Below are 22,848 nucleotides of genomic sequence, written 5' to 3'. Positions count from 1 at the left end.
CAGCCGACTTCCAATTTTATAAGGTGATATTAAAAAAATTTTTTTACCACCAGGAAGAATGTTAGATATTAGCCTGATTCTCACCTGGGGACTCACAGATAAGAACACTGTTGCCCAGTGGTTCTTAACTCTGGTCGCATGTTGGAATCACTTGGGAAGCTTTAAAAATACGACCAGATCAATTCAGCAAGAATCTCTGCAGGGTGGGGCTTGGCAAGCTTTCTTTTTAAGCACCTCCCAGGTGATTCTAAGGTGCAGCCAGGATTGAGAACTACTGCTACTCCAAAGCCTATATGACCAATACTCACTATCCAGCTAGTAAATGGCAGGAATAATGTGAGGAAACATCCCCCTGGGCTCATACACTCTACCCCGTCTTTCCCATTTGACAGGCAGTCCTTCATTTCTGTATGAATATCAAGGACTGTGAAATGTTTTTTTAGCTAGCTGAAAAGCATAAAACACAGCTAGTTTAGGAACTTATGATGGTTCATCAATTACACTTTTTGGTAATCACTTCAGACATAACTAAATTTAAATAAATCTATGGGGTTTATTAATCCCCCTCCACCCCCAACACTTTATTTTCCAACACTACAGAAATCTCAGTGTGATTTCATAGATCACATTACAGCACCTTTCACTGTCCGCCTACTAAAGCTGTTTACAAAAAATTCAAATGATATAAAAGTACTTCTGCCACTTTCAAGATAAAAATGCAGAGTGTTCTTGAGCTGATTTAAAAAAAGTTTCCATGGTACAAACACAAAAAACACCACCAACTTGGAAACCACTGAATTACACAAAGTAAAACAGGTTTTTAAAATGCAGGACTTCTCAGAGCCTTTAATGTGCTCTTATTTAACCCTAAACTTAGACTGTAGTATATAATACTTTACAAACTAATTTGGCCAAGTTTTCTTCTCTTGTCAACTCTCAGAACTAATGTACCGTAGAACCCACTCTGAGAAACACTATTCAGAATTCCATCTGCCATGAATCTATATAGTGTTTGAATAATTAAATCTGATTTGCATATCCATACACAACAAGTAGAGATACAGAGCTCTCCAGAAATCGAACAAGGTTCTGGGCAGATTGCCAAAGGCAAACTGCTTGGTGGAAAACACTGGTCTCCCTTACTCCCAGGCCCCTGGCAGCACCTAGTGGAATCACAGCACTTACCTTTTGTGCTGTACACTCTGTCCCATCTGTAGTGGTAACTTGCACTTCATCTCCAGAATAATCAATACTCTTTACCTGCTCAAGAAAAGCAGTTATGAAAAACATAATAAGGGATGGAACCATATGATCCAGGATCCTTTCTAATTCTCTTATTATGGGAGTTTACATTTCCAAGGCCATGGCGAATCACTTCCTGGCATTCAGAGAACTAAACAACAGGTATTGCTACTTCAGGGAACTCTCACTCAGCCCCTTGATTATTAATGAAAATGCATCTCAGCCACTATTGTTTCCAAACAGCAGCAGCTACCTCGTCGACAAGGATAATGTGACTGATCATAGTATCAAAAGTATTTGCAGACACTGGCTGAACATCAGAGCAGGCACCTGTCTCCTGTGTAATCCACGTGCCCCAAACTTCACATTCTCCAAACACCACCAAACCAGAGCCTCCCACCACTGTGGACACTCACTGGAGATCTGAGCCGAATGTCCAGTCCCTCTGCCAGTTTTTCCAAGATGACGGAGTATCCGGGAGTGAGGAGGGTGTGGTCACCGGCAAACTGGGCAAAGAATTCATTGTGGTCCCAGGAGCGAGCAGACACCTGGGAAACATCAGGATAGGTTGGGAAACAAGAGGTGGTGTAAACCCTGGAGCCTGCACCTGAGGGACAAAAACAGGAGCCCCAAGGTGGGAAAGACCACCTCAGGCCAGAGGGCAGAGGGCAAAACAGAAAGGTGGGGGGGGGTGGGGCATGAATAGATAAACCCAGGTGGATACCGCTGCCAGGGAAAGGAGATCTCTCAATAAAGCACAGGAAAGCTTATTTTGGAACAAAAGGTAGACGTGATTTGGGCATGGGTACCACTCCCTGATAAAAATGAAAGGTGTATTATACATCAACAACCCTGGATAAGGAGAATTCCATGAGAGGAGAATTGCATTCAATCAACTCCATATATAAATATGCCACCTAGATGTCTTCAACATGGAAATTCCACAGACACTGAAATGCAGCATGATTTTGGAAAAGTGTGATTCCAATTGCAAAGAATCACCAAATGGAAACATGAATTGTTGTCCCTGCCCGCCCCACCAAAGAGGATTATTAACTGAGGGGTCATCCACAGAACCGCTGTTCAATGTACAGCATATCCAAGTATCGAGATCACAGTTGGTGACATGAATTAGGCAAGTTTAAATTTATTTTAGCAAGATGAACAGATCCTAATTGCAAAGATGCTCTATTCTGGTTTCTTAGGAGCAGTGTTTTCAGCCCACAGTTGCACAGAAATGGCTCGAGGGCCCCCAAGGAGGGCAAGGGGAAGGCAAGGACACTGGCTCTTGCCGCCTCCCTGACTCAGCCCAGCAGCCCTCCTGTATTCAGGTTTACGGACTGGGTGTCTTCACAGGTATGATTTGAAGACAGGTTTCTCTTGCTTTAAAAATTTTTTTTTTCAAAACCACTGTGGGTTTCATATACTCTAAAGTCCTGGTGTTTGATCTTTTAAACAGCAGACCCATTGTTCCCCGTTTATCCAGACCATCCCAGGCTAAATATCTCAATATATAAAACACACACATACACAGAAACAAGCGTCTTCAAAGCCCACCTGATGGAGGCTGCTGCCACAGGCATATTCCAGGTTACTGAGATGGAACTGAAGGACCTCCTCCTCCAGCTCACTGAACTGGATTCCAGACTCGTTAATAAAAGCTTTGTAGATCTCCTCTATCTTTTCTGCAATGGGAATGGAGCAAAGCAGAAAAAAAAACTTTAACATTATTCTCGAATTCCTTATCTTTTGCGTTCCACCTCCTTCAACCTGCAAGGCCCCAAACTTTCGAAGACCTTTCCCAGGTAAACTCAGGGGGAAAGAGCATCTGTCTTGATAAGGTTGGTTTCTCTCAGGAAGTAAAAGCTTATCTTAATGGGGAACAAAACTATGCAGGTTCTATGTCTTCAACCATGTTTCATTTCTGCTTAGTTGAGAGACTATTTCTTCTTTTGCTCAAGATAAAGGAAAAGTAACCCTTGCACATATAAAGACAGAGAGAGGATTCCCACTCCCTTTCTGGTCCTATTGCCATCACCTTAAAGTCAAGTTCTTATAACAGCTCACCTCAACTAAGAGACCTATCATAGACTGACTGCTGGCTATCTTCTCTCCCAAACATTCCAAATAGTCCATCATGGACTCTCATCATGCCAACCCTCTGGCTCAACACCTTTAATTACTGGTTCTCCATTGCCTATGTAATAAATTCCAAAAACCACAGCCAGACAGTGTTAGCACATTTTTAGCCTTTCCAAAGACAGCAAACACCACCTGTCCACTCACAGGCTCTGCTGCACTGCTGCTCAATCTTTTCCTGGAAATGCCAACCCTGCAAAGTCTGCTACTACCACACCCCTCCCTGGAATGCCCTCCCCACCCCAGTCCCATCCGTCCTTTACAGACCAGCGTCACCTGGTCACTACCAGCCTCAGGAATCGCTCCTTGGTTATCAACCCCCAGCACTTATTTATCCCATTCACCTGGAACTTCGTTCCAATGATTGGCTTAGATTCCTTTTTGGGGGGGGTGGGGGAAGGCTTGTGCCTGACAAAGTATAAGAATCTTAGCACAGGTTACTTCTTTATAACCTTCCCAGTGGTGACAACCACCCCACAGATACATTGCAGTCTCAAAGCTTCTATAAAGTATTGTGCACATGCTTGACTAGAAACAGAACGGAGCATCAGTTAACTTTTCTTTTTTTGACAACTCAAGGTTCTCATTAAAATGTTCCATTCTTATGTTAGACTGTAGTATGGGGATGTCTGTGGCACCTCTGTGCTAGGCTTTTGCCCCTAGACCACTGGGCTTTTTTCCACTTTTAATACCTTTTTGTAGCAATCCCATTCCTGCCTCCTGCTATGTGGTTTCTATTTTCCTTTAGGTTTTGTAGAGGTGTGGGAAGAACCAAGACTGCTAGAACAGTATAAACAGACTGAGAGAAGCCTCAGTGTGATCTCTACGTAAATAACATTTAAAAGCTTTTAGTATATTTGCTTTGTGAAATTCACTCTAGCTTCTTAGTATTTATATTTTTGTCTTTTCAGCTAAATGCTAATAAGGTGAGAGCTCAGACAGCTGAGATAGGGCCAGGCAGGTTCTAATTGTAACCTCAGGGAGAGATGTGCATACTATTATTGAAGCTTTTCCAAAAATATACTAATGAGATGAAACAACTACTTACACAGTAAGTGTTGCTGATCCTCCCTTAATAACTTGTTTTAAGTAAAGCCAAGACAAAGCAATATTGTTAACTTTTGTATTTGGTGGCCCTGAAAGAATTGTAAAGAAAAACGCCACCCAGCGACTATCACACATGTGCAAAAACACTAACCAGATTCTGACAACATAATGCAAGTACGCCTAGTCGCTGTCTTCATTTCCAGAAAATTCAACAACTCACCACTTGGTCTGGACACCACATTTGGTTAAATGTTCCCTGTCAACCCCAGTTAAGTTTCTAAAAATGTTCTGTTACGGTTTGTCAGTCAACACTTACTAAGGGCGATTAGAATGTGGGTTGGTCTCAGAGGCGAAGAATTGAGGTCGCGGTGGGGAGGGCGGGGGGCGAGGGGGGTTGGCGGCGTGGGGCAGGCGGGGAGAGAGGATAAAAAGAGGAGACAGACAGTCCCTGCTCTTGAGAAATGTACCCCAAACAGAGACAGAGTGTATTCCAGGATGGAGACTTGAGACCCCTTGCACAGAAACACATAGCTGAAGCAAATTAATACCCTGCCAATTGGATTCAAATGCTCGTACTGTAAGAAACTCCGACATGCTTCCAAGAATTACAAGTGAATACATTCAGGTCATGAAATTGTAGGTTAAACAAATATCAATTTAAGAAGCAATATAGTAAGATCTCAGCGGGCGCCCGCAGGGAAATGAGCTGTTACAGTCAGGTTTTCTAAAGGGTGAATATTGTCCATTTAGTACCAAAGCCTAAAAACTTTGAATTAAAGTTCTTAAATCATAATACAGAGTCTTGCATTCTTAAACAAAATATACTGGAAAAAAATCTTAACCTACTGTCCAAAAAAGAAAAGGAATCCTTTCACACAGGAACTCTTATCTAGAAGAGTCATTATGTGGTGGCTTGTTATTCACATAGAGCTTACCACATGCTTCCTTAAAAGTAAGCTCTTCTGGGAAATTGAAAATTAAACATTTAAATAATTTTCTTAAACACTGGCTATTGTGTAAAGAATTATGTGTGCGTATGTGCATGCGCGCGCGCGCACACACACACACACACACGCATCTAAAGGTCCCTGAGGCAGTTCTGCTCCCCTCTGTGGAATGGTCAGTTCAAAAGGAACGCTCCTGAGGACTATTCTTGTTGCATCCATCCAGGCTTGTGGATGAATGATGCTACCGCTAATCAAGCTCAGGTTAGAATGAGACTCAGATGGAACAATCAGAACATCATTCTCCCCATACCTCCTAAAGGGACATCTTGGAGCTGAGTCTTATCCTTCCTCCACTCAGAGACCACATCCAAGAGAGCATTAAAATGAAAATCCATGCGCTTGTCAATAGTGGGGTCAGTTATTCTTCCACCTTCCTGAATTAAGTCACATCTTTCTCCAAATTTATGCATGCTGATGCCAAGCTTCAAAATAATAAGAATAAGAAGGTGAAAAGTTTTCCCTGGAAAAAACAGGTACAGGTTCTAAGCTGAAATCAGACAGAGCTCTCATGGAGAAAAGGGTCTAGGACCTCTCAAAAACAAATGCTGATTGGGGAATGGCAGCAAAGTAAGGCAGTGAAAAACCAGCATGGAATCTGCGAATGTAAGCGTGCCAGCAACAGCTCCTATGCCACGCCCTCCACAGCTTTCCAGCCAGTATTTATCAATGTTTCAGACGCTAGAGCTGTGCACCGCCTCTCTCTGCTCTGACATCCTATTTCCTCTGTGGAATCTCATGTGAAAGAGCACACAAACACACGAACGCTCACAGAAGTTGTAATTGAATTGACTGTCAACAAATAGTTCAGAAAAATCCTTGGGCCTACCATAGGTCTTCAAAGACACTAGGTAGGTTTGCCTGATGAAAGATTTGATTCTCAGATAAACAATGAATACTTTTTTTTTTTAAGATAAGTATGTCCCAAATATTGCATGCAAAATATCCCGTGTAATATGTGGGACATACTTATACTAAAAAAATGATTGTTATTTATCTGAAAGTCAAATTTAAGTGGGCATTCTGTAATTTTGTTTGCTTAACCTGGCAACCCTAATCAAGTGGCCTGCGAATAACGCACAAATACAATTAAAGACCTTGGGGCGGGGGGGGGAATATTTTAAGTCCTCTAGTTCCACCTTCGCAGAAAGGAAGAACTATACTTGTTGTTATTTACTTTTCAGAGGGCGTGAGGGGGCAAGAAATCATTTTGGGGTTGTTACATATTATTTAGAAGCATATTAATACTGCACACAAGCAAACTGAGACCATTTTTTCTTTTCTTTATCTACAATACAAATCTTAAAGAAACCCACTTGTTCACACATTAGTGCTACTGGGTTGTTAATACAGCCGTTGACAATCTGGGCTCCTCGTCCCACTGTGACGCCTGTGAAAGACTTATCATCCCACACTCGGCCTCCAATTCTGTCTTTGGCCTCCAGGACAGTCACCTAAAAAGACAATCAGGGAAGCTGAATAGGATGCAGTATAAATGTACAGTGACATTGTTAAATGAGTTTCATATCCGGTTAATGTATTATTATATTATTAGAGAAACAACTTTAAAAAGAGGGCAGTGTGCATATGATCCAGGAATCCCACTCCTGGGCATACAACCAGACAAAACTATAATTCAAAAAGATACATGCGCCTCTATATTCATAGCAGCACTATTCACAATAGCCAAGATATGAAAACAACCTAAATGTCCAACGACGAATGCATAAAGAAGATGTGGTACACATATACAATGGAATACTACTTAGCCATAAAAAAGAATGAAATAATGCCATTTGCAGCAACATGGATGGACCTAGAGATGATCATACTAACTGAAGTACGTCAGAAAGAAAGACAACTACCATATGATATCACTTATATGTGGAATCTAAAATATGACACAAATGAACTTATTTACAAAACAGAAACAGACTCACAGACACAGAGAACAGACTTGTGGTTGCCAAGGGGGAGGGATGGACTGGGAGTTTGGGATTAGCAGATGCAAACTATTATATATAGAATGGATAAACAACAAGGTCCTACTGTAGAGCACAGGGAACTATATTCAATATCCTGTGATAAACCATAATGGAAAAGAATATGGAAAAGAATGTATACATACCTATATGTATAACTGAATCACTTTGCTGTACAGCAGAAATTAACACACTGTAAATCAACACTACTTCAATAAAATAAATTAAAAAAAAAAGAGGGCAGTGTGAATAGGAGCCCAAGTAGATGTTAAAAACAAACAACGCAAGCTCTAGCAAGGAGTAAGTGAGTGGTCTGCTGGAGAAGCCCCTCAAACTGTTTCCTCTCGAATCCCAAAATGATAAGACTGGATGAACTAGCATGTGAAATGCACATTGAAAGCTTTTATTAAATAGTATTCCATAAATTAAAAGGCACTCTTAAAAACTAAGTTAGGGGCTTGCCTGGTGGCACAGTGGTTGGGGGTCCGCCTGCCGATGCAGGGGACGCAGGTTCGTGCCCCGGTCCGGGAGGATCCCACATGCCGCGGAGCGCCTAGGCCCGTGAGCCATGGCCGCTGGGCCTGTGCATCCGGAGCCTGTGCTCCACAACGGGAGAGGCCACAGCAGTGAGAGGCCCGTGTATCGCAAAAAAAAAAAACTAAGTTAAAGAGGTGGTTTTGTCCTATGAAATATCTGTGTCTGTAGCAAAATTCCTTTAGCATTGTAAACAGGCCTTAACTTCCCTATGACTATTATTAAAAAAAAAAAATCATATGTCATTATATCTAAGTATGGCCTCACAGGCTTGGCCAAAGCAGGTTGGTCCCACCACACCCAGACCGTTTTATCTCCTCCAAATTTCTGATGCTGGTGGTGGTGGGAGCTGCTCTCAGGTGGACAGCCCCGTGGCTCAAAGAGCTTCACTGCCCTTGGTTGTGGTAACTGAAAATGTGAATCCTCTTCAGGGCAAAACCAGTCCTTTCATTTCTGGATCCCTAAAAGCACTTCTTCAAATTGCTCCAGGAGGTTCCCCGAGCTAAACATCTCTTAGGTTAGTAGGAGTCTACTTCCTAACCACGAGGGAGTGGGGTGACCTCCCCAGGGTCTCCTTAGAGAAAGGGGAGAATAACAGAGGTCCCCTAAATATGCTTCTTCCTTGGACCTATATTTCTCATTTTCTCCAACTAGAAAGGCTACAGCTTGTGATTCTCCCCTCCCCACCTTCTTTCTCTGACTTCAGATGAACTCAGAACCATCCGTTTCTAGTTTATTTTAGTCTATAAGAGGAAGGCTGAACATTAAAGACAGCACCCCTCCTAGACTTTGGCTAGGACTAACCTTCCTTGTAACATAATCTGTGGGTTTCCCAAGTGAAAAATGAACAAGAAACCTTGGCCCTAATATCTAATGCTGAAATACATAAATGACCAATTAAAACACCTCATAGCTTAATACCACTTAGACAATATTTTGAAATGCAAACAGACTTCTTATACATTCAACTCAGATTCTTCTGTTTTGTCAGCAATATATATAAGAATCCAAGACGTAGGTCTTGCATTCCACCAAAAGGAAAACCTCTTAGGCAGAGCCACTGGAAACTTTCTCATCGCCGAAACTCCTCCAGCAGAGAAAAACGTTGTGAAAAAGAAGTTGTTTCTTTCAGCCAGAGAGAATACAGCGAAAGACTAATTCAATTCTACCAAACTGATTTTCACATTTGGTTTAATGGAAGACCAAAGTCCTTGCAAAACAAGTTTTTAAAAAAGGAGAAATGAGTCAGACATAGCAAGTCCCAGAAATTTGGAAGATTTGAATGAATCTAATGGAAATTAGATACTGAATTGCACAATTTTTGTTTTTTTGTAATCGTCTCTATTTTGGCTAATTTTGAACAATTAGAATAAGGCAACATACTAGATAAAAAGAAATAATATCCTTCTCCTTGGGGAAGAAGGATACCTCAAAAATATACAGTACTTTAAAAGTCACATAATTCTGTCTTAACCCTGGATTAACTAATTCAATCCTGCTTCCAAAAGCAAAGATTGTTTGTTTTCAAAGTGTGATTTTCATAAGAAAATGTAACTGGATAGTTCATTAACTTTTATGCAGGAAATGGTGCATTTCCAAGCTGCTATTTGTTGTCTCAAACTATTGCAGAAACAAGGGCTTTTTCTTCACTGCTGTGTCAATAATGACATGTCAAGAATTTCTGCTTTTTAAATTTTACTTTTTATTTTATTTTTTGGCCACACCACATAGCATGCAGGATCTTAGTTCCCTGACCAGGGATCGAACCCGTGCCCCCTGCAGCAGGGGCGCAGAGTCTTAACCACTGGACCACCAGGGAAGTCCCAAGAATTTCTGCTTTAATATCATCTTAGAGTCTCTTGAGTCTTGCCCATCATAGTCTAAAATCCTCTCCAAAGCTGCTGGAGTTTCTATTTCCTCTACCTTTCTTCAATTAAACCAATTGCAAATTTTGTATCTTTTCTAGGATCTATTGTAAAGTTATAAAGATATAATGTATTTAGCATTCTTTGCTAAAATCAGGAACTAGTTTCCAAGTCTTAGAACATTCGGACCAAAGGAGCAGTTAACCATCTGTTTCCGCCTCCATGTCCCCCAAATCTTACCTTAATTCCAAAGTTATGCAGTTGCCTAGCAGCTGCTAATCCTGCTGGACCAGCTCCAATAATGATGACTGATTTCTTTAACAAAAAAAAAAAAAGAGAAAGAAAAGAAAAAGAAACAAAAATCCAATTAGAGCAATGGAAACAATGTAATAGAAGGTACTAGCTGCTGGGCAACGTTCGTTCATCTGTATTTCCTTGATGTCCTGTCTGTACAAGTTATTTCCCTGAAGAATACATTAGTACTTGTCCTGAGTCAGCCCTTCCTCCTTTCTACCGCCTAGAGGAATAGTGATTGATATTCTCTTCCCTTGGAGAAATGCATATTCTACAAAAGTCTTGCCTTCTAACTTTTATAGTGCTTACGGGAGTTTTACTTGTATTATGAACATTAATGTACTAGCATTTATCGTGACCGATGGTGGTGGTATTGCTAGAGCTACAGTCACCTACGTTGTGGTAATCTTTAGGAAGAAGATGCTGGTCGGTGCCGACGGTGAGAACTCCTGTGTTGATGAGACCTTTCCTCGTCATAAAATAAAGTATCCTCTCCACTTCCTGAACACATCGGATGCGCACGAGACCCCGGACGATGATGTGAGGAATACATTTCTGAGGAGTAAGAGCTTCCTGTGTTTGGAAATAAAACCAAACTGTTAAAACCAACCAACCAACCAAAAACAACTCTTGGTTCCTCAGAAAGTGAAACGTAGCATTACCGTATGATCCGGCAATTCCACTCCTATGTATTTACTGCAAAGAACTAAAAACATAGGTTCAAAAAAAATTCACAGCAGCACTATTCAAACTGCCAGGACAACCAAGTGTCCATCAGTGGATGAAAGGATAAAGGAAAGGTGGTCTATCCATACATGGAATATCATTTGGTCATAAAAAGAAATGAAGTGCTGATGCATGCTACAACAGGAATGAACCTTGAAAACATTATGCTGAGCAAAGAAGCTAGTTACAGAAGGCCACGTATTGTATGATTCCGTTTATATGAAATACCCAGAACAGGCAAATCTTATAGAGACAGAAAGTAGTTGTCAGAAGCTGGGGGAAGGGAGGAATGGGGAGTCTCTGCTTAATGGGTGTGGAGTTTCCTCTTGGGGTAATGAAAAAGTTCTAGAACTACATAGAAGTGATGGTTACACAATACTGTATACGTATTTAATGCCACTGAATTATCCATTTTACAATGGTTAAAAGGGTAAAAATGGTAAATTTTATGTTGTGTGTTTTACTACAATTAAAAAAAAAAACAACCTCTCCAGGTAATTGGAATCCATCATTTATCACTAAGATATAGTAAGACCAAAGGAAGGTCTGCCTGGCGAAGGAAAAAAAGGAGAAAGGGACAAAAGAAGCACATAGCAATCTGCATTTTATCACCTAAGTTTCCCCTCGCAGAGAATGACTGACCCGAATGACTGACCCAGGAGTGTGGAGGCAGACCATACCACAAATATATTCCTGATTCAATAAGTCACACAACAAAGGCCATTACAGAAACCCAGGATGCTGCTTGCACTGGCAGCAGAAAAAGCTGGACACTCATCACTGATAAGACATGGGGGGAATGGACTTAGGAACTTGTTAAAAAAAAAAAAAAAAAAAAGACACTGCCTTTCTCTTTTCACCCCAGCAGCTTTGGCAAGGCCTTGGTCTGTTTCAAAGAGTCAAGAGTAATGTGGCCTCTGCCCAGTGTCACGAAGTTAGAACAGGCTTGGGCCATGCTGGCGGTGGCGGAGTGGGGAGAGGGCCCACCCTGGCCTTTCCTCTACTTGTCCCCAAGCCCCAGCTCCAACAGAACCTGAACACAGGAAGATGACTATATACTCAAAATGTGAAAGAAATAACACGTACAACATTGGCTTGGATTGCTGCAGAAGATTAAAACACGTGTTGGTATTAATGACGTTAAAAAAAAAATCACGATGAAAGATCCCGCGCTCCGCAAAGAAAGATCCCGCATGCCACAACTAAGACCTGACGCAGCCATAAAAATAAAATAAATAAAGATTTAAAAAATCATTTCAAAGTCTGACCCCTTTAAAGCAACCATATTTGAGTTTTCCCACTAGAGTATTAAATAGATACAATACTTGCTATCTTATTACAAATTAAAATAGATCCACACTGATAAGTGGAGGATTTGTTTTTTTTATAAGATTCTTCTCCTGTATAAGTCAAATTTCAAAGTCAACTAAAAAGAAATGGGAAGAAAAATGAACCCAAGGCTGTTTCTGAAAAGTGCATCTTCACAACTTATTTACAGGAAATTCTGACCAGTTTTGTTTAGTTCAGCAAATGTTTATTGAATACCTCCCTCAAGCCTGCTGGAGAGGAAATGAATAATTCTACCTTGTCCAATCCACTCACCTGGGTGTAATTCATATAAACTGCATTTATAGCCAAAACTTAATCAAGTCATCTCAGACTGGAGTCTAATCCAGTGAAATACCGGGTTGGAACCGGAATATCTTTCTTTAACCAAGATTTCTTTGGCAGTCTTGTAAAATGTTCTGCATTCAGCAGGCACTCAGATAATTGCAGAAGAAATTAATAAATTGGAAAAAGACTAGCATCAGGAAAGCCTCTGCTTTAAAAAGAAAACAAAACTCGTGGTCCCGCCCTGCCCACCCTCTAATTTATCTTCATCCCTTTCAAGGGGGGCACTGTGTGAGGGCCCTAACATTTATTCAGTCCCAGCAAAAAGCGAATCGCTGGTCTCAGATGCTTGAGGATAATCAGGTGAGTCAGAATCCCTGCCCTCGAGGGGTTTATAATCCAATCTTTAATATTTTATTCTTTTTTCTCCTGGTATTGTCACTGGAACTCGTTGAACCAAATTTTGCACCATATAACTAGAGAGTGAAGAATTCTGATGACACATGGTCTAAAGTGGTGGTTCTCAGGAAGGGGAGACTTTGCCCCCATTTGGCAATATCTGGAGACATTTTTGGTTGTCACAACTGGGGGAAGGGGGTGCTATGGCATGTGGGGAGTAGAGGTCAGGGATGCTGCTTAAACATCCTACGATGCAGAGGACAGCCCCGACACAGAGAATATCCACCCAAATGTCAGGAGTCCTGAGGTGGAGACACCCGGATCCAAAGGTTCTGTCCACAGTCAAAGCAACTTCTCTCCTTAACAGAAATCTGTGTCCATGTGCTGCTGGCTAACACACCCTTCACTCACCTTGCAGTTAGTGTACCACAGGGCAAGGATGAGGTTCCTCAGAGCCAGGTACATGGTGGGGTCTCGGGAATATTCTGGGAACTCATAGAGCTCGTCCAGCTCCATCACGTCTGGCCTCACGCACAAGGCTTTGCCGCACTCGTTGGGCTGGTAGAAAGGCTGGAAGTACCGGTTCATGCCTGGAACTGAGAGAAGACACAGAATGGGCAAACCTCACAAGCTGTAAATTCTAAATCTGGCTAAATTGAAGAGCAAAAAGAAACCAGAAAGGAAAGCCTAGACAAGCTCCCCAGTCTGTCCTACATAAATATTTCCACTTCCTCTGTCCAGTTAGACAAAATAGGCGTGAATTAAACAATTTTTTTTTTCCCATTCGTTCTTCAAAAATTCAATTTCTGTGGCATGGAAATTTTTTTTTTTTTTAATTTTTTGGCCACGCCACACAGCATGTGGGATCTAGTTCCCCAACCAGGGATCAAACCTGTGTCCCCTGCATTGGAAGGACGGAGTCTTAACCACTGGACCACAGACCAGGGAAGTCTGGAATTTTTTTTTTTAATTTTTTACTGTGGTTAAAAAAAACACGTGCCATAAAATTTACCATCTTAATCATGTTTGAGTGTTACCATTCAGTAGTGTTCAGTATACTCACATTGTTTTCCAACAGATCTCCAGAACATCTTCATCTTGCAAGACCAAAATTCCAAGCCCAACTGAATGCCAAGTCCCCATGGAAATATATCTTAAAAGCAACTTTCACTGGAATTTTTCTGATTATAAAATTAATAGGTTCATAGAAGTAAATAACAATCACTAACTACTGATAATCCTTGAGCGGTGTTAACATTTAGGAGTATAGTCTAACCTTGGTTCTGTTTCTATGAATAGAGAATATAAATATAACTGATATTTTTTCTTACAAAGCCAGAAAAAAATGCAATAAAAAGGCTGTTTTTCCTACCTGCTTTTCAAGAACAGTGTCCCATGTCATTAAATATGACTTCAATGGACATATAATATTATCCTATTTATTATTTAACCACTGCCCTATTGCTGGGCACTTAAATTTCAGCCAATTACTTCACTATTATAAACAATGCCACACAAATCTTTGGACTTACTTTTGATAATCTTTGATAATTTATTTAGGATAAATTCCTACATCCAAAGAACATCTATTTTAAGGTTTTTGATTCATGTTGCCAAATTGTCCTTCATAAATGTATACACTAGTGGTATCTGAGTTGTCTGCTTTATTCCTCCTTCATTAATACTGGGATTTACCACTTCAGCTTTGATTTTGACCACACCTGCATTTTTAGAGGGCCCAGTGTTATTAGTTAAAAACCTTAAGATAGGGCTACAATGTCAAAACCTACTTGCACCATCAAAGATGAAGTTTGTTAGTGTGCAGGAGATGACCTACAATTCTTGCTTGTACACCAAGAATTCTGATGGAGAATTTTAAAGATCCCTTTAAAGTAAATGGTTATCAGTCTGCCTGCCTTGACCTGAAGTGTTTCCAAGAGTGGGTTGTTTGGCTGAGATTAGCAATGGCATAATTAGAAGCAGAAAGACTCGGGGAGAAAAAAGAAGGGTGGCTCATAGGGTCAAAACCTTCTTCTGGCATGTCAGAGTGAGTAGGTATTATCATCAAATTATGCAGCTATCCAACTTTCAAAGAAATGCTCGTTGAACTCCGTAGGCATGATTCCTGGACCAGTGTTACAGGCTTTCCCACTGACTGAGGGCAAAATTAACTGTCCAATATATACAAATGATACGAGTGATCCACAGTGAAACCAGATCCGTGAAATAATGAGGTGCTTTGTAGCAAGCTGCACACATTAAAAAAAAAAAATCTTTTCCGTTCTGCTCACCCACATATTTCCAGGGCAAGGGCGGAGGGAGGAGGGAAAGCGGGGAGGGCCAGGACCAGCTCTCACCCAGCACACAGGGGACTGCCTTGGAGTGCTCCAGCTTCCCAGGACTGGCATCGCTGGCCGTGCGGTGCGTGCTGGTGCAGGACGGGCTCATGCCAACGCAGTCGGGGTAGTAGGCAGAGAGCAGGGGTGCTGCCACGCTATCTTTCAGCAAAGGAGGTAGGATGAGCATGGAGTACCACCAATGGTTGGAAACTTCCGACACTCTCTGCAAGGGGGCAGAGCAAAACGAAGAGGGACAATGGCAACCAAGAAATGTACATGCAGATGGTTCTCGTCGTGTCATCCATTCTCATTCATCCTTAACCCTTCTACTCTGCCTTCTCCCACTCCATAGTCCTAGACCAGAGTTCTGCACAGGAAGATCAGAAACAAAAAATGCCTGATGAGACCTGGAGAGAATGTTTCCTAGGCTGAGTTTTTTCAGATCTTCAGCAACGGCCTCCCCCTTTCCCTCCCTCAAAAAACACCACCAACACCAGGTAAGTCTTAAAGCTACCCCCACTGACTCTACCGCAAGCCCAGGTTTGTTTGAGTCTGACATGAGAAACTTATTTCTGTTCCATAATCATTTATCACCCATCCCTTCCCCCTTTTAACTGAGGATCTAAAGATAACTGAAATTACAAAATTCAGCAGAAAAAACTATTCTCTGGAGTAGCAGTCCAAACAGTACTGCTTTTTGCCAGAGGCTACTAAAAAAACTTCAGAGGGAAAAGTACATGACAATCATCAAAATAAAATGCTCCATGTAGAACTGAATTGAAAAAGCTATTTTCAGTCTTAAAATATGTGATCATATTCCAGAGATGATTTAACATACGGAGCCATTCGATCAAAGCAGCCCCGTGATGACTAACTATTGTGATAAAAATAAAATTTACCTGGCTTCTAAAGCGAAACTGCCACATACCCTATGTTAGGCAGCCTTTGCTACACGTGATCTTGAATGTACGCTCCAGGAACTCTAGGAACCTGGTAGAGGAGAACTCTGGGCTCAGGGACCCTCTGATGCTAGTTATCCAGGCTCCACGCAAATGCCACTTGCCATCAAGCAGGGGTTTGTGATCTCAAGATGCATTTTATTTGCCCTTCAAAGTCCAAATCTGGGGCAAGCATTTTTCGGCTTACTACAAACCCTAACACCCCCCATAAGTTACTCCCAGCTGCTACACACATTTATTTTACTTGCCCGGCCCGTGAAGGCTTTTCAGTTTGCAATCTTTGTCCTCAAGGCTTGTTTTAGGTTTGGCTACCCTTGAGCAGCCTGTGCTGGACCAAAAAGAAGGAAAGCTTCAGTTCCTTCTCCAACACAGCAGGGCTGCCTCTATGGACCCCCTTCCTGGCTCCGACAGAGTAAAACTGGGTGTTCAGATCCTGACACTCGAAATGGACCAAAGAGGGCAGAATGTAGATGCCTTAAAAAAACAAGAACCCCCCAAAATTAAATAAAGTAAACCAACCAAAAAAAAGGGAGGAAAAAACAAAAACAAACCACATACCCAAGTGCTTCCCATTCTAATCCACTTCCTGGGCCTTGCAGCTGTGTTGGGAAATTAAGTCAGGACCCAAGAGAGACCCTGCCATTGCTACCTGCCCCAGGCTTTCTTCTCCTTGGAAGCCCACCTGAGGGCGCGCCAACCAGCCTCTGGCTTAGCGTAGGAGAAACTCAATGACTGGTAAACAAACACGTGGTCTTGCTATTCCGAGTGTGTTAGCACACTCACCATTCTGGGACACCTGACTATAATTTTGTCAATATGCCATCAAATGTTCCACTCTCGCTTTTAATACACATACCACTGAAGAAACTGTGCTGGATACAGTCAGTCTATTAGCATATTTAATGAAATGCCCACTACACTCGGTTAAAAAGTTGTCTCCCCAAATTCACGTCTACCCAGAACCTCAGAATGTGACCTTATTTGGAAACAAGGTCTTTGCAGATGTAATTTGTCACACTGTAGTACAGTGAACCCTAAATTCACTCTAATGTGTCCTTATAAGAAGAGAAGAGACACAGGGACCGGGAGACACACAAGAGGAAAAAGGTCATGTGAAGATGGAACAGAGATTGGAGTGATGTGGCTATAAGCCAAGGAATGCCAGGGATTGCTGGCAGTGCCAGAGCTGGAAAAGGCAAGGAAGAATCCTCCCCTAGAGACTTCAGTGGGAACACGGCCCTGCTAACACCCTAATTTCAGACTTACAGCCTCTGGAACTATGAGACAATAACCTTCTGTTGCTTTAAGCCCCCCAGGTGGTGGCAAGTTGTCCCAGCGGCCCTAGGAAACTAATACAGGCACTCAAAATTTAGAAACTGCTTTAAAGGTAACCCCAGAATCCATATGAATAGAAAAAGGGTAGCAGGTATAGGTGACATGGCTATAAACCTGCTCCGGACTCTTTCTTAACCAAAGACAAAAATAAATAACGGGCAGATGAATATCCAGGGACTCTTCCAAGCTTTTTAAAGTTCTTATATCCCAAGAATATGGCCTCTGTCCTAAAGTTCAGACTCCTTGCACGCAAAATGGGGAAATATTCTTAAGGTATTTGTAAGTGTTATTTAAAGTTATTTTGTCCTTTCTTTCTGTAATGTCATCCTGTGTACCCTAAATCCAGAAATTATTTAGGCCACTGCTTTACTATGGAAATGTTTGACGGTACCACTGTTTTTATTTTTTTAATGGGTCTGTGTGCGCACGCACGCACACACGCGGGCATCTCACACAGCCCTTTATGTAACAGAATAGATATGCTAGGCGTCAATTCTCCCTTTGCCTAAACATCAGTCACAGTCCCTGGGTTTCAGACATCTAGAAAAACTACAAACTATCTTGGATCGCTGTAATGCAGAATAACTCAGAAACTCAGAATTTTAAAAAATCATTTTCTGAAACAGCTATTGGATCTAGCTATGTGGCAAAATTGGCCAGCTCAGGTGGCAAAGTTTCCTAAGACAGATGAAATGTGATGAGGCTCTGCCAGCTGCTTCCCCTTCCACATCTGGGCAGGGATGGGACAAAGCAGTTATGCTGAGGTCAGAATACACAAAAACACTCTCACAGCTGAGTCTGGGCCAAGACCATCAAATTATGGGCCTCTTGTTCTCTTCCTGGAACGATTCAAGTGGAGAGAAGGTCATAAAGTCGCCCTTGAAAAACAAGTATAACAAGTCTAGTCCCTGTAGGAAGGCAAGGTGTCCGTTTCTTCCTTTTTGTTTCCTTTTAACATAGAGCAATAACATTTTAGTTTTTTTTTTTTTAAGTTGGGAGAGGATCACCCACAATACCACTATTGCTAGCATTTTCATCATGTTATCCTGTTAGATAAAAATCCCTTGGATCAGCAACCAAAAAAAAGAGAGATACTCATAAAACTGTTACTGTCATTTACTTATAGCACTTATCACTGAAGGCGTGACGCACTCTAGGCTAGAACATGCAGAAATACTCACGAGATCCTCTGGAAGGGAACAATGATCTGAGGTCTCAGGCTGCAAAAACAATACAAAAAACAAGCATTAATTAGGTTTAATTATAAAATATAGTCTTAAGTGTCAATTACCTTCAAGAAGATACCCCTTTTCACTGATTAGACTGGTTAAAAAAAAAAAAAGTGTGATAAAACACCGCATGAATGAGGGTACAGGGAAGACAGCCTCTCTTGTAAAGATGTCCTGGCTGGAAATCTAAAAGAATGTAACCACTCTGGAGAACAGTTTGACAAAATACGAAACTTTTAAATGCATGATAATTTGGCATTATCTTGTATCTATGCCCAGCAATTCCAGCCTTGCTATACAGACATACCTCAGAGACACTGTGGGTTCAGCTCCAGACCAACCATTGCAATAAAGCAAATATTGCAATAAAAGTGACTCAAACGAATTTTTTGGTTTCTCAGTGCATATAAAAGTTATGTTTACACTATGCTGTAGTTTACTAAGTGTGCAATAGCAAAAAAAAATTACCATACATACTTTAATTGGAAAATACTTTATTGCTAAAAATGCTAACCGTCAATGCAGGGTTGCCACAAACCTTCAATTTGTAAAAAAAAATGCATATCTGCGAAGCGCAAAAAAGCAAAGCACAATAAAACAGGGCACACCTGTGTTTTCTAGAGAGACCCTCATCCATGTGCACCAAGAGAAAGATTAGAAAATGTTCAAAGGAGCACTGTTTTTAAGAAACAGAAGATACACACAACCCAGAAGTCCATCGAGAGTAGAATGGAGAAATAAACTGTATTATAGTCAAGAGAATAAACTACAGCTACATGTTACAACATGGACGCCCCTCACAAACATAATGGTGAGCGAAAGAAGCCAGACCCCAGAGCATACATACTGTCTGACTCCATGTACATGAAGTTCAAAAGCAAGCAAAACAGCCATAGTGTTGTGAAGTCAGAGGGGTAAGTACAGATCCACAGCCGTACCACCCTGGATGTGCCTAGTCTCTCTGGTTTCAGAAGCTAAGCAGGGGTGGGCCTGGTTAGTACTTGCATGGGGGAGAAGAGTTAGTAGGTAGTTACTCTGGGGAGGCAAGGGATGGACTCTGTGAGTGAAAAGGGGTGCAAGGGGGCTTCTGAGGGGTTGGTAACTGTTCAGTGTCTTTACTGGGAGCTGGCTAAATGGGGACTCTGAAAATTCACTGAGCTATGCATTTTGACTTGTGCATTTTCTGTTTGTATGTGATATTTCAATGAAAAAAAGTTACCTAAATAAACTGAAGACTGGCATACCATATGGCCTGGGAAATCTGGCCCTTGGAATATATTCCAGAGAAACTCTTGCATGTGTGCATGCACTAGGAGAGACGTGCAAGAATGCTCACAGAGCGCTGTGTGTAGCAGCCGCAAACCAGAAACAACCCTCACACCTATGAACAGGAGAATAGACATGTTGGGGTAGATTCACACAACGCAAAACTACACAGCAGGGAAAATGAATGAACCAGACCTGCAGGCATCAACATGGATGCAGCGGAAAAACCTCAACGTTAAGTAAGAGAACAAAGCTCAGAGGAATACACACCATAGAATACAATTTACAACCAACATAAAAATATGCAAAACTTTACATGTTATTTAGAGTGTCATACGTATTTATCAACTCTGTAACAAAAAGCAGAGGAAAAATGAATACAAAATGCGAAATACTGTTTGCTCTTGTAGGAGAGGCAGAGGAAGAAAACTACTGGGGGGAACCCAGGGAGTTGCAGAAGCACTGGTAACGCTCTGTTTCTAAAACCAGGTTGGGGGGCACACAGTGAGTGTTCACCTTCATCCTTTATTCCTCACACACAAGTTATAAATACTCTACTGGGTCTAAGAATTATTTCATATTAAAAACAACTGGATAGGGACTTCCCTGGTGGTCCAGTGGTAAAGAATCCACCTTTCAATGCAGGGGACACGGCGGGTTCGATCCCTAGTCGGGGAGCCAAGATCCCACATGCTGCGGGGCAGCTGAGCCTATGCGGGGCAACTACTGAGCCCGCACACCACAACTACAGAGCCCACGCGCTCTGGAGCCCGCACACCACAACTAGAGAGAAGCCCGAGAAGCCCGTACGCCACAAAGAAGAGCCTGCGTGCTGCAATGAAAGATCCCGTGCGCCACAACTAAGACCCAATGCCAAAAATAAATAAATAATATTTTAAAAAACAAACAAACAAAAAACTGGATATACTTTGACACAGCAATTTTATTTCTAGGAACTGATACTACAAATACACTGAAAAATAGCACAGATACAAAGCTATTCATTACAGCACTCTCACTAACGGTAAATGTTTAAAAGTCACCTAAATGCCCTTCAGTCACACCAAATTCATCATGACATATCCATTCAGTGGACTATTTACTACACAGTCTTTAAAGAGAAAGAGGTCTTTACATACTGAAGCGTACGTCAAGATCTTTAAGAAGCATCTTTAAGAAATATTAAACGACAAAAAGCTCCAAAACAGTGTGTGTTGTTTGCTACGATTCTTTTTAATGCTGTTCTACAAATAAACCTTTCCAGACTTTGTCCTTGACAGAAGATCAAACTGAAAACCAAAAGGACTCTGGGTCAATAAACACCCTTTAAATAAATATTTCAAAAGTTCAGGCTCTGGGTGGTAATCAATCGCAATGGAGCAGGAGAGTCTCAAAGGAGGATTTCTTGGGCGGGGGTGGGGGAGGAGATTTAAAAGATGTGATACCATCCTTAGAGGCTAGGATCTAAGAAGATCATAAAGTCTTCAACATGAAGATGGATGGAAGAAGAGAAAGGCATTTAAGTTTTTCAAAAACAAGGACTCTGACACCTCCGAGCTCTCCTGGAAAAAAGTACTTGATGTTAAAATACATCCAAGCAGATGATGAATCAAAATAATGGGATAGAAGGAACTGTAGTAACAGAAATTGTGGGCAGCAGTAATTGCATATAAGTGCAAGAGTAAACAATGAATGGGATATGGTCATAGAAAAAAAGTGATATTCCAACAGAGCAAACTAAACTAACACAAAACAGCAAAACCCTAACAAAAATGGGAGAGAGAAAAAGGGGAGGTGGGCTGAAGTAAGGTGTCATTTACTTTTCCCTCTGTCTTAGCAGGGTGTCAATTGATACAACCTAAAATTGAAACATGCAATTTTGTTAAAAAGCTAGAGCGATTCCAACTTATCCTCATCATGTATTTTCTTAACCTTTTAGGGAGTTTTTAGAAACTACTATTTCTTGAGATGAAGAAATAACTGTCCTATGTCCAGCAATTTCGTATTTCACTTTGGCTTCTTTTACTTACTTTAAATTATGTTGTACTGAACTGAATCATTTTACATAAAACAAGCATATACAGCACTCCTCCTTAATATGAAGTTATCTATCTGCCAGGCTTTCTCCTTGTGTACATGCACGAATTCTCTTGAATGAATCTCATTTAATAATGGTTATTTCATGACGATGACTGCATGAATTTTTTTAATCTTTTTTTCTATATTGCTTGAATTTTTCAATGATAAACAAATATCATTTGTCTGAAAACAAACTCATTCTAAAGAAAACAGACTTTTCAAAAACTACACAGGGGCTTCCCTGGTGGCGCAGTGGTTGAGAGTCCGCCTGCCGATGCAGGGGATGTGGGTTCGTGCCCCGGTCCGGGCCGGGAGGATCCCACATACCGCGGAGTGGCTGGGCCCGTGAGCCATGGCCGCTGAGCCTGCGCGTCTGGAGCCTGTGCTCCGCAATGGGAGAGGCCACAACAGGGAGAGGCCCGTGTACCACAAAAAAAAAAAAAAACAAACGTAAATTGAAGAAATTGTAAATGACACACCTGAAGAAAAATCAAGTAATCAAAAAAAGCAACATGGATAATCTGAACAATTAGTAGAGATGAAGTCAAAGTTAGATTCAATTATCTGCAAGTGAAAAAGAGGAGAGATTATGGATAACTCTAAACAGTGGTTAAACCAAAGCACAGTACAAAATGATTTGAATGTGAACTTTTAATATAAAAATCACACCTAATATTTAGTAAGGTAACATTAGTATGCAAATATTCCTATATATATATATATATATATATATATATTTGGAACTGTTCAGAAACTTCACAGAAATAGGTTGAGTGAAAATGACCCAAAGGCTAGCAT

General features: G+C 41.3%; 1 protein-coding gene across 7 annotated transcripts in view; it reads right to left on the bottom strand.

Annotated features, from left to right (window-relative positions):
- Nucleotides 1–22,848, bottom strand: part of KDM1B (lysine demethylase 1B) — a 54,062-nt gene that overhangs the window by 16,308 nt on the left and 14,906 nt on the right. For all 7 annotated transcript variants that reach the window (XM_060023584.1, XM_060023578.1, XM_060023583.1 and 4 more), the window contains 10 exons: nucleotides 18,658–18,696; nucleotides 15,201–15,405; nucleotides 13,255–13,439; nucleotides 10,504–10,680; nucleotides 10,054–10,128; nucleotides 6,749–6,886; nucleotides 5,686–5,857; nucleotides 2,800–2,927; nucleotides 1,659–1,790; nucleotides 1,186–1,260 (listed from right to left, as the gene is read on the bottom strand). In XM_060023584.1, the coding sequence (XP_059879567.1) occupies nucleotides 1,186–1,260; nucleotides 1,659–1,790; nucleotides 2,800–2,927; nucleotides 5,686–5,857; nucleotides 6,749–6,886; nucleotides 10,054–10,128; nucleotides 10,504–10,680; nucleotides 13,255–13,439; nucleotides 15,201–15,405; nucleotides 18,658–18,696 (1,326 nt within the window). The remainder of the gene's footprint in view (nucleotides 1–1,185; nucleotides 1,261–1,658; nucleotides 1,791–2,799; nucleotides 2,928–5,685; nucleotides 5,858–6,748; nucleotides 6,887–10,053; nucleotides 10,129–10,503; nucleotides 10,681–13,254; nucleotides 13,440–15,200; nucleotides 15,406–18,657; nucleotides 18,697–22,848) is intronic.

This window comes from Delphinus delphis, chromosome 10, assembly GCF_949987515.2.
Source record: "Delphinus delphis chromosome 10, mDelDel1.2, whole genome shotgun sequence".
NCBI lineage: Eukaryota > Metazoa > Chordata > Mammalia > Artiodactyla > Delphinidae > Delphinus > Delphinus delphis.
The sequence above is the reverse complement of the archived record's forward strand: the minus strand, read 5'-3'. Positions and strand labels throughout refer to the sequence as shown.